We start from the raw sequence: 13,114 nt of genomic DNA on the forward strand, positions 1-13,114 counted from the left end.
ACAATTCAGCAGCTTAGGAACACCTTCATGAATCGGACATAAACTGTTTTTTTGTTTTTTTTACCGATTTAAGAAAAAGCTTAGGGAGATATTGGTGAATGAGGCTCACTGGCCGAGGACAGGAAAGAAAAACTAATGGTGTGGTCAGTTGAAATCTAAGAAATGCCAAATTGAATGTGTGGGTTCGCTCTGATAACGAAGGAATACACCCAGCTGTCAAAAGGGGGAAACCAACCCTCTCACACACTTTCTAAATTGTGGCTTTGTGGGACAAACTCAAGTCAACACCTATTAATTAACATGTTCAGTGAAGGGAGGTGGTGTCAGTGAGGGGATGACCAGCGTGCTGCACCCACTGGCCTCTCACTGCGCTGTCCAAATTAGATTTACTCCAAAGTATTTATAGTCTCCCCTTCCAGTAACAGCTAACATGATCGTAGAAAGGAGAAAGAAAAGGAGCTTGAAGAGAAATAAAAAGCTCAGAACCGAGGCATAAATTTTGGCCGAGAATTCCTCATAGCGCACTCCGAGGGTGGAAAAGTGAGCGAGCGAGTGTGAGGTTTAAAAACCATAACAAATCAAACATACAAAGAGGTGATTCTGCGCTGAGGGAAGGGGGCTGGCTCAGGGTGTGGAGCTCTGCAGCGTACAGAGAAGGCCTGTAACCTCCAGCGGCTCTGAGGGCGGCGCTGGCGGAGGGTCAGAGGTTGGCGGGGAGCGCCGGTTACGGGTGTATCTGGAGAGATGGAACAATGGTGGTTCTTATCAGAGGGAGAGAGGAAGGAGTGGTCGTGCACGGAGCCGAGCTGATGACCGCTGGGTCAGCGCTGCAGCTCGGCCTGGGGGACGTCCTGGTCAGGGAGCTCGCATTCTTGGGATACTATCTTTATCTTGTAATAATGAGGGAAGCTGACATCCCACACAGATCTGTTTACATTCTCCTCCTGAGTCCAGCATTCGGCCCGCTGAAGGAAAACGTGGCTGGCAGATTGAGACGTGTGTTTGTTGTGCGAATGTCGCTGCCAACAAACATGCAGAACTCTCTCCGCATTCTTGTCACGGCCGAGAAATACAGCCAAGAGTGACAATTTGGCCGTTGTGACTGTACACACACACACACACATGCAGAGAGAGCTCCTGTCGAGCAGTCTCGCTATCTATCACAGGCCTTTTTAGTGGTTAGCCTGTGGTTTCCTCCAGCAGCTCGCAGTCCATCGACAGCAGGACTCCTGCAATGTTCACTGCATCGTTGAGTTACTTTCAAGAATGAGCTGGAAAAACAGAGCGAGACCCGCCCACGGTGGGGGGAGAAAGAACGACGGATAGAGGGGGGATTTAGGAGACGCAGGTGAAAGTAGAGGGTTAACATGTTAAAATGCAAACCACCCAAAACCCTCAACCAGGGCTTTTAAAGACATTCCCACAAAATGGCTGCTGTGTGTCACTGCGGCGGCGAGCAGCGGAGCAGCGGGCCTCCAGAATGGTCCCGCTGTGTGCAGAGTGTTTGTGGACTGTGGCTGAGCTGATGGACATGACCCAGGAACGGGCCTGGAATCAATTTAGTGTGTCCAAAATGTGCCTGTGAATGTAAATAAAGCTCTTGAGCAAACAAACGCTTTTCCGAGAGGCACACACAAACACAGAAAAAATGCATAGGCCTAGAAAATGAATCAAACGCTGGTGGGCCCCCATCGTGTAGATGATGAGAACCCAGCCGGCTCTGTGCGCTTGTATCCACAGAAATTAAAACCAGGGCTCTTCTTCCTGCCTTCTGGCTAATCTGAAGGGTTTTATCCCTGGATTGATTTGAGAAAGCTCCATGGCGGAAGACCAACAAGGGCCCATAAGAGGGTAACTTCATCCCCGTGTTCCCTTTCCTCACTTTTCTCTCTCCCATCTTCCCCTCCACTGCCACCACACTGGGCCCAGTAACTGGGGACACACGGGGCCTTGTGGCGGGCTCCAGGCAGAACTGCAGCTCTTACTAGTTCGGCCTGTTTACACAGATGGTGGCAAGCTTCATTATTTTTGTGAGGGGCGTGGAGGAGGTGTGGAAGGAGGAGGATTGGCTGAATTTACAGAGGTTGTTTATAAGCTCGAGGAGGCAGAGAAGACTCGGCCAGAACACTTCCAGTGTGTTCCACATTATCAGCCTCTCCACCGGCACCACCCGTCAACACTTCAACACCTCCTCCACCCCTGTGGCTTTGACATTTTTTCATCAACTTTAAAGACTTCTCCAGGAATATTTTATATCCATTTTGGAAAACAGTCAACACTTTAAGTTCATCATTAATCATCTAAAAGATAAACAGACTTCAGTTGGCTAGAGAGTGATCTTTTTGTCAGCCAAGGATGAGAAGACTCAGCCTTTTCTTTTTCTCCAAATCTCTCTTCTTTGGAATTTTGATTTGTAGTGATGCGGCAGATCGCCTTAAACTGAGCAACAACATCTGTTCCTTCATCTCTTATTTCTCTGGAAAAATGAATAATTGTGCTATTTCATTACAGATCACTGGCCACAGCAACATATTAGGTCAAATTAGATATGTTATCACAACCAAAGCACTATTGTAGGCACTTAAATGAGTCTGATTGATGATTTATGCTTCTGGTTGGCCGTTTTATTTGGCATTTATATTGGCATAACAAGAAAACTACTAAGAGTCTACCACTACACTGGTGTCTCTGTGAGGCTGTGCTCACACACAGCAGTGTAGCCACATAGTGGATCTGTCAGCATTTTAGATGAAAAATGGACAACAGCCTTCTGCATATCAGGGCTGAGTAATTTGGAATAAATAACGTATTATTTTGACTGATATTTCCATTGCAATATGATTCACAATACTGGAGGGAATGATGTTATTCTCATTTTGATTGAAAAAATGAAATAATGATGGTGTGTACCAAACAAAGACTGCAGTATACAATTTGTAGGCCGGGACACCTTTCAGCATCACAATACTTAAATGTGCAATATGTCATTTTCTGCTGCATAACAATAACAAAAGACGGAGTAAAACCATCATTGCAGTCAGTTTCTCCCATTTAGTTTCTCTTTATTGTTGTTTTTTTACCTGGAGCTGGTAAAAAAACCAAAACACTGCTTACACTGTTTGGCACGCTGCTGCTGACGTGTCTCTGATAACTTCAGATCCAAAGTTCAGGAGGTTTTTACCAGAAACCGAAATATCTGTCCGCCCCTCAACAACAAATGGACCAGTAAAACACTGAATAAAGCAGTTTCACATTACAAAATAGTTTTTCTGACGTCTGATGAATAAATTCCTTAACCTAGTTAAGCTTATAGTTAAGTAATAGAGTAAAATATGACCAAGATCAAAATAGGGTATTGCAAAAATGTGGCTTACATGAATAAAGAGTCAATTTATGATGGTTCCTGGCAAATATATCAGGGATAGGACGCCATTAACAGGCAATGGACATGGAGCATGTTCTTGATTAAGATGACAGATTTGTCTGGGTTTGAAAATTGTTGGAAACATTAGTGATAAGCAGTGGTGGAATGTAACTAAGTACATTTACTCAAGTACTGTACTTAAGAACAATTTTGAGGTACTTGTACTTTACTTGAGTATTTGCATTTTATGTAACTTTATAATTCTACTCCACTACATTTTGCGATTAATATTGCACTTCTTACTCCACTACAATTAGCTGACAGCTTTAGTTACTTTTCAGGTTGAGATTTAACATAAAAACACAATATATTTAAAGGGATTAGACATTACTTAAATTAAACCTCATAACAGTATATTAAGTAGTTAAAATTCAAACACTGCTTACATAAAAGCATCAATAATTATAATCCAATAATATATTATAATACATAAAATAATCTGAGTGGGTCCATTCTGCATAACGAGTACTTTTACTTTTGATACTTTAAGTACATTTTCATGCTGATACTTTTGTACTTTTACTTCAGTAAGTTTTGAATGCAGGACTTTTACTTGTAGTGGAGTCATTTCACAGTGTGGTATTAGTACTGTTACTTAAGTAAGGGACCTGAATACTTTTTGAAGAATACTATACTTTTAATTCAGACATATTTTGCCTCTGCCTGCACTCGTCCATATTGTAATTTCATTTGATTGTTTAGTCTTGCTACATATTTGGACTGAACTGGGAAAAAGGGCGTTTAAGTCCGCTGCTCTCTCTTCTTGGAATTAGTTGCAAAATGATCTGAATCTTCAGCAGCTGGTTTCCTTGGATGTTTTTACAGAACTTCTTAATGATCTAGAGGCAAGCATATCTGGCTGTAAATGTTTTAAGTAAAAAATATTTCTCCTTTTTGTCCTTTATTGTTGATGATTTATGTCAAATCCGACCACATTAGGCTTTCTGTATTTTTTCTATATTATATTATATTATTATTATATTATACCGCTTATACTGTACTGTGTATATCTCTGCAAATATTTTAATATATTTATTCATTGATGTTCATACCACTACATGCAACAAGTTATTCAACCTATTTAACATGCAAAAATATATTTTCTCCAAATTGCAATATCTGTAAAATGCAATAGTATAGAATGTATGCACAGTCATGGAAAATATTGTTTTCTTCAATTTCTTGTTCATTCAGTTGACATCTAGCCATTTTCCATGGTTTTCTTGATAATAACCACACTCATTATCAAGAAAACCATGGAAAATGTCTAGATATCAGCTCTTAAATTAAACTTTTATGATATTTTTTTGTTGTTATCATTATATTTGTCCAAACAAATATACCTTTAGTTATTATTATTATTATTATTATTATTGTTAGTTGTACCAGGCATTAAAATGAACAAGAAACTGAAGAAAAGGGGTGGTCTAATAATTTTTTTCACGACTATATATATCTTATTTTTTATATTCTATATTCTGTTTTCTATATCTATGCGTCTGTATCTTGAGCTGCTGTGATGACTAAATTTCCCCACTGCAGGATAAATAAAGTTATATCTCATCTTATCTTATCTTAAATATTTTGGATATTTTGTTTATTTACCCTGTGCTGCTGCTGCCTGTATTGGCCAGGAAAAAGAGACGATTTTCCCGGTTAAATAAAGGTTTTAATAGATGATGATTTATTCCTGATGGAGGTCGGCCTTGGACGGACATACTTTGGTTAAGGCTGCATGTTTTTTTGCCTCGGTGTTATCCGGCTCTGCTTGCTGTTGAAAACCGTAGAGGACTGAGACCATGTGGGCGCCCAGATTCCTCTTCCGCCCAAACACCTGCACTCGCACATCTGCATCGTCTGAGCCTGTTTCCTTCTGTCTCACGCCAACCTGCGGGACGCGGCCGTCTACCTGCTCACCACATGTGGACGACTCAATAACTGGAAGCACATTCATGAGTGCGGTAGCTCAGATAATCAGCCTTATGAAAGTATATGGAGCTTAGAGGAGGAGGAAACATGGTGGATGCACCCAGAGCTGCCAGAGCTAATGTCAACAGTGTCTGGATTATGGCTTTTTGATGAAGACATGTGGCAAACACTACTGAGGACGAGCGGCGCCGTGTGACTCACCTATCAGGTGCCGAGGGTCAGGGGTCACAGCTGCAGTTAATTAACATACCAGCTCCTCGTATTGGCAGCGCGCACGCCCGTCCATTGGACCCACATACAGAGTAAAGAATGTTTAGGTTTCCCAGTGTATCAACCTTTAGAGCTATCAAAGGTGTTTTTGTCTCTTTCTGTACTTTCCCCGCATTCTTTCATCACCTTCTTCTTTCTTTTACACGCGCCTTTGTTCTCGCCACAAAATTTGTAGCAGACCTGAAAGGTGAGCCCGGCCCAGCCTCCCATCGTAAGCCGCATGTTTCACATTACAGGAATATTTCCACTTTGTATTTTGCTAACCCCTGGCGCTGATAAAAATGCTCAAGAGCTTCTCAAAAGTACAGCTTTCCTTCGGGGTGCTTACGGTGACCGAACGTCTGAGTGCAGGAACATAACAAGAGGCCTATTCACGTGGCTCCTGCTGAGGCACGGCGAGGTACAGCACGCAGCGAAAAGGCCCCGTTCAAGTCCAGCTCAGCAAGAAAACACACAAGGCAGAGCTCTGGGCTGCTGAGCCGTGGCACAGCCCACCAACTGTTGGCTTTCAGACTACTGGATGTTTCCAAACTGCATGAAAAACCCATTTTAACAAGTTATTTAGTCTAGCAGTTAGCGTTAGACTCTTAAATAGCCGTCTTCATAAGTGGTTTAGAATTGAGTGGTCAGCTCCTGTTATAAAAAGAAACATTTCTGTGGATTATTCCCACGTTTACACAATGTGAATCATTTTGTTTTAACTTGAGTCAAGAAACATTACATTGAGACCAGTGGAACCATTCGTTGCCATTCATCTTACACACTTTGTGGAGCTGAATTAAACTCACTTGCAGGTTTTTCACTGTCGGATAGGTTTAGGACTTTATACAGTAAATGACTCAGTGGTCTGAAAACACTGCAGTACACATTCGCAGTGACAGTAGGCAGTGAAGTGAATATGAGGGAATGAAGAGAAGCTTTGAGCAGATTTTATGGAGGCTCTTTGTTTCTCACAGAGGCCGTACAGTCAGAGAGCAGGTGTGCATGAAAGCATAGAAACAGGTGAGCCCTCATCATGAGACAGTCATACAGTATCACAGATAACAGGATTTAAAAAAAAAAAAATAGACACAGATGGATACATACGCTGCTGTTTATGCATTTATATATAGTTTTGAAGTTTAATAAATAGTTTAATTCACAATGCTGAAATGCATGCTATAGCCGGTGGTGGAATGTAACTAAGTACATTTACTCAAGTACTGTACTTAAGTGCAATTTTGAGGTACTTTACTTGAGTATTTCCATTTTATCTAATACTTATACTTCTACTTCACTACATTTAGAAGCAAATATTGATCTTACTCCACTACATTTAGCTGACAGCTTTAGTTACTTTTCGAGTCAATGTTTAACATAAAAAACATGATAAATTTAAACTGATAAAATATTTACTTTAAATTAAGTAGTTAAAATGAGCTTATACTGCTTACATAAATTCACCAATAATTATTATAATCTAAAAATATATTTAGAATATATAAAACAATCTGAGTGGATTTATTCTGCATAACGAGTACTTTTACTTTTGATACTTTAAGTACATTTTGATGCTGATACTTTTGTACTTTTACTTCAGTAAGTTTTGAATGCAGGACTTTTACTTGTAGTGGAGTAATTTCACAGTGTGGTATTAGTACTTTTACTGAAGAGAGATACTTTTTCCACAACTGGTGATAACACATCCAGCGGTCAAGTTAAAACAAATGCTTAAAGTTATAATGCTGGTGTGTTTCCAGGCACCCGTTTTTATGGCTATTTTAAAAAACCTGAGTGGAAAGAAAAATAAAAAAAATAAAAACTTAAAATACCGCAAAAATCTTTATGATTGGCCGGAAATTTGTGTATGACTAAAAGAAAGTGCGATGGAAACCGATTTAACAAAAAAATTACTACGTACTGTAGATGGAGCATGTAACTTCTGCTCCACTGAAGAGACGGAAAATTGTGTCTCGTCAAATGAATTGAGCACCTGAATGAGCAGACACCCCAAAGGTCAGTGAGTGATCCGTCTGGTGTGTGAGCTGTAACCAGTCCAGTGACTGGCTCTTAGTCTGGCTTTGGAGGGGTGAGGGTGGTGTCGGAGGGGGGGTCCCTGTCCTGGAATAGCTCCCCTGGCCTGGAATGCTCTGAGGAATGTGTGGCGTGAGGTTTGATTGGCCGCGAGGGGAAGTGTGTGTCTGCATGTGTGTGTTGTGGGTGATCAGAAGGTTATGGAATCTGCATGCAGAATGAGCGAGGACAGATCAATCACTACGCACGTTTGGGAACATCCTCTGTGTGGTCAGCAGGTTGACAGCCGGGCTGTGGGGGGGTCTCAGCCCGGCCTCGCTCCTGTCTGCACCTTGTTGTTGTGGCTTCTGTCACCTTACCCCGGCTCTTGTGTGTATCTGTGTGTGTGTGTGCTACAACGCAGCTCCACTCCCGGCTTTGTGAAACCAGATCTTCCTCGTCCATCAGAGCAGCAGAGCACAGACAGGCAGCCCATTAGGCCTCATGCTCTGCAGGTTGACCTTTGAACCCCCAGTCCCCTGTTTGACCAAAATTGGCCGTGCTAGGTCAGCATTTTGCTGGGTCATCACAGGCTATCAGCAGCTATCTGTGTATCTGCCAATGAGCAGGGACTCTCCAAGGTCTGCAAACATTACTGGCTCATGCACAAACAGGCACACATGTGGCTGCACACACACTCTAAAGATGGAGGTCAGACTTTAAGGGGTGCTTTAATTTCCCACTGTGTCAACCAGCAGCAGCTTGAGAGCCAGCAGAGACAGCATAATGACTCTGTGTATCCGAGCAGAACTGTACAGTCGGGCTAACAGGAGCGTGTAAGAGAGGGCATCAGACTCTCACGGCCCAGCCTGCTGGAAGTGATGGCCCTGCAGGATTCCTGTGTTAACCTCGGGTTCCTGCTCTCGCTCCCTGCCCGGCGAACCCAAATCTCTGCCACAACATCCCCGACAGGAGGACTACTCCCTCTGCCGTGTTTGCTCAGCTGCGCTGGCTTTGTGTCGGTGTATCGAACCCCCTTGTTCCTGCTCCCTGGCTGTTTTCTCCCTCTTTTTCTGTTTGGTTTCTTTTCTTCCAGCAGTTTGTAGCTTCATTTGTTCTTTGTTTGGCTTTCGGAGAGCACGTCTGACGCTTCCGAGGGACTGACGGCTGGGAGGTCAAGGGGTCGAGGTGAGGCGGCTACCTGAGGAAGTCTCACGTCTTCTGCTGCATAGTGTCACAGTGGTGTCAACATGTACAGTAGTCATGTAAACACCTCTCTGCTGTGCCCACTGGCTGTGCTCGCTCTGACTCACTGCAGACAAAACCAAACCTATTCATGCACTTACCAGCTCTAAAGTTAATTGCTCTAATTTAGTGAGCAGGCCTAATAACTTAATAGCTTGAGTCCATCATCTTTTCAGAGCATTATCACTTGAGTGCAATATAAAGGTGCAATGTGGTAAAAAGTGAAATTTTCATGTCTTTTTAAAATTTTAAATTAATTCTTCTTTTCGAACCGAAAAATAAACAACATGAACTATAACAGGGCTACACGGTGGTGTAGTGGTTAGCGCTCTCGCCTCACAGCTAGAGGGTTGCTGGTTCGCCTCCCACCTGTGGCTCTTCTGTGTGGAGTTTGCATGTTCTCACCGGGTACTCCGGCTTCCTTTAATTGGTGACTCTAAATTGCCCATAGGTGTGAATGAGAGTGTGATTGTCTGTCTCTATGTGTTAGCCCTGCGATAGTCTGGCGTCCTGTCCAGGGTGTTCCCCGCGACCCGATTGCGGATAAGCGGTTAATGGTAATGAATGAATAAACTATAACAGCGTAGGCTAGATGCAGATGTCTTTATGTTTATGTTTATAAAGCAGGTCTCAGTGATATAAAAAAACAGTGAAAGCATCAAAACACTTCTCATAGAAATGCACACAGTCCATTTAAATAAACTGTCCCTTTAAATGAGCTGTCAAGACTTCTGTAAGGTTGGGATGTCACACAATTATCTAGTCATGGAAAAATAATTAGACCACCTTTTTCTTCAATTTCTTGCTAATTTTAATGCCTGGTACAACTAAAGGTACATTTGTTTGGACAAATATAATGATAACAACAAAAATAGCTCATACGAGTTTAATTTAAGAGCTATTATCTAGACATTTTCCATGGTTTTCTTGATAATAACCAAAATCATTATCATTATCTTATTATGAAAACAGGGGTGATCTAATATTTTTTTCTATGACTATATATATATATATATATATATATATATATATATATGTATACACACACACACATACAGTATATATACATACTGTATGTATATATATACTGTATATAGGTAGAAAGTGCAGCTACAGTGCCTTGCAGTCCTTTCCCAGCTGCAATGATGGTGCAGAGGCGCATAGACCGACCAATCACAGCAGACTGTGCTTTTTCAGGAGGGGCTCTTAAAGTGACAGGCTCTAAAACAGAGCGTTTCAGACAGAGGGTGAATACAGGTATATTCAGACAGAAGTATGAGGAAAATTATGTGTTTTATGAACATTAAAGCATGAAACATGTTTAAGTAAAATCCAAAATACAAGTTTGAACCTTAAAATGAACATCATACGTCCACTTTAAGTTATAATGGTTCATGTTCCGTATTTGTCTAACCTGCGAAGATGCGTAACCGTTTGCGCCTCGGTGGCGGCCCCAGCCCTGACACCCCGGTGCACTCATCTTCATCGTCACAGTCACCGCTCTGGAATCCTTCTTCCCCCTCGTCGCTCCAGCCGTCCACTCCGCTTGCGCGCGACCGGGCTCTCCAGCGCTTCTCAGACACGGTTACCAGCCGCAGCAACTGTGGAAACAAACAGGAAGAGGTTAAAAGGTAATGATGTTAAAAACACACCCCGCCCTCTCCCTCTCCATGAATCATTCTGCGGCCGGAATGTGCCTGTGCATTAATGGTTTAACAAAGCTGTTAAAATAAATAAGGGGTGTCTCTTGATCTGAGTGTGTACTGTGTGATTAGAGCAGTATGAGGGGAATTCCTGACAAAAACTCGGTGAGATCTAAAAGCGTTGGTATTTACCAAACTCTAAATATATTGCCAGGCAGTTTTGTTATCTGTGCCAGTTTTGTTATTTCTGTCCAAACGTGATTCATTCAAAGGACTGTGGCTGTCGCTCCATGTAATTTACTGGTAGAAAAAGAAACAGTAGGGTAAGCAGACTGGTGCGATTGTGTTGTTACTGGCAAACATCATTGTCTTGAGTGGTTGTCTCAGGGCAACAGGGATACAATAACACCACATAACACACTCTGTCCAAGTGGACATCAAGTCCTCGAGATCTAAAATGAGAGTCAGATGAAAATTTATGTTAATGTTAATGTAATAGTCTGACTTATTTTGTTGAATCAATTCTGATTGGAAACCTCTTTCTCATGGGAGACAAGACGGCAGCATAAGAAGTTGCAGACAAATAATAAGAAAACCAACAGATTAAACAATGCTAATATTATAAAGATGGCTACAACATGCAACACAAGCTCTAAAACAAAGAAAATATGATATTATTTGCACCCGAATCTTATTCAGGTTTCGCCTCGGGGCTGAAAAAAGAAGTTGTTGTTCAACTCACATATTTTCCCACGTGAATTACAGCAACTCATAATGTGTTTGTGCATAACATACCAGAAGTGTTTATTGAGAACTGTGGTAAACTAATCAACTCATAAATAATACAGAAATGTCCAAGAGCTGTAAAGTAATTTCATTAAAACTCTCTGAATTCCTCCTGACCAAGTGTAAAAGGAGGGGAACGAGCAAACTTTATACATTCTATGACTAAAACTGAGCAGAAATGTCATCTTAAAAGAAAGCTTTCCCCAGTACTTTCTGTTCTGTGGTGCAAAAAAACAATCCTGTGTTGTATCCACGGGTGAAAAACATGTGAGCCAGCCTGGAAACAACCTACATGGCCGCACTCTGACCATCTTTTAGCCTCCACAACATAACACATGATTGAGAGCCCTGCCAAGGTAACAGATGTGCTAAATTCCAGCCTCCTGCCCTCCGAGCCTGCTTTCATCTCACCGCTCTGCCTCCTCCTTTGTTTTTTATTGATTTCCTTCCTATCTGCATACGTCAGCATGCATTTTTTGTTGTTGTTTTTGGTTGTTTTGGCTGGGCTATGGGAGAAAATTGAGTTCATATGGGCCTTGTCTCAAGTCAGCTGCGACGTCTGCCTGAGATCCCACTGTGTGTTTGTGTGTGTGTGTGTGTGTGTGTGTGAGAGACGGAGAGCGGAGGTATAAAAACCCAGTGCTAATCACAGAATTACGTCAGTCTGAAGATAAACAACCCTGTTCCCTTCGCCTGCATATACAAACCAGTCAATCTGGGTTTTTACAAGTGACATAAACTAAAGTTGAGAGAAGGAACACACATCACCTTGTTCCCAGCCCAACAAACCTCCATTCATTTCTCAACATTGAGGCCATACACGCACGATGACCACAACATTTCTAAAAGCCTGGTCACTTAGGCCGAGGGATGGACAAACAGTAGGTCACAGACAGGACGAGCCATCCAGGAACATTCTGACTTCTGTTTGAGGCCGTTTAGCAAAAGGCCACCTGTCGACCGAGCAGAGCCCTCAGGTGTCACGGTGAAATATGTCCCAGAAACAAACTGTCCTCATGAGTAATGGAGCTTTAATGTACTGGACTGTTTTGTTAGAGACAGAACCGTGTTTGCCCACATTTGCTGGAGTCCTTCATAGATTTACTGAGGTCCTGAAATTCCTTCTCCTGGTCTGTATCCTGGCAACTCAGTTGGACTTTGTGAGGGGAGGGGCGCCTTGCAAACCAATTAAACAGCAAACAAACACTTGTAAAGCAGGGAAAGAACGATGTGGTTCGGGGTATTTTAGAACAAAACCTAAAAAAAGGTATGAGGAGTGAGGGGAAAAACATTGACAGCAACTGTCGTGTCCCTGTTTAGAGCTCGGTCTGTGTGAACACTGCCATGTGTAACTCACCACCTGCCAGCAAACACAGCAACTCCCCTCAACACGTAAACAGACATGCTGTCTCTGATTCACTGTATACTGATGTTAGGAGAAACACGACTCTACAGCAGCGCTAGCAGCTCTGTGAGGCTGCACTAAAGGCCAGTGTTGCCAACTCCTCAGTAAGGAAAGTAGCTATTAGCTGTCCAAAAAAGTCGCTAAATGACGTCATCACCTAATTTGCATGATTTACCATGTGCTTGTACTTGTAATGGATGCTGTAGGAGAGGAATAATGTTGTGGGAAAGAAAAAAAAAACACCCTAAATATGTTTAGAACTGCAAGTGCACTGTCTTCTGTCACAATTCCAACACTCCTCCTTAATCCGGCCTTGGGACCGGCTAAAGTGACCCAAAAGAGACACTGACTGTAAACCAGCCAGCGGCGACTTCGCACATGCACGATTTACATACTGGACGCTAAAGGGGTTAGCATCCC

At 42.3% G+C, this 13,114-nt stretch overlaps 1 protein-coding gene across 1 annotated transcript in view; it reads right to left on the reverse strand.

Moving 5' to 3' along the window:
• gpc3 (glypican 3) overlaps window positions 1-13,114 on the reverse strand; it is a 177,425-nt gene that overhangs the window by 15,298 nt on the left and 149,013 nt on the right. The window contains exon 7 of the mRNA XM_059346024.1: window positions 10,275-10,461. Coding sequence (XP_059202007.1) covers window positions 10,275-10,461 — 187 coding nt within the window. The remainder of the gene's footprint in view (window positions 1-10,274; window positions 10,462-13,114) is intronic.

This window comes from Centropristis striata, chromosome 12 (assembly GCF_030273125.1).
Source record: "Centropristis striata isolate RG_2023a ecotype Rhode Island chromosome 12, C.striata_1.0, whole genome shotgun sequence".
Taxonomy (NCBI): domain Eukaryota; kingdom Metazoa; phylum Chordata; class Actinopteri; order Perciformes; family Serranidae; genus Centropristis; species Centropristis striata.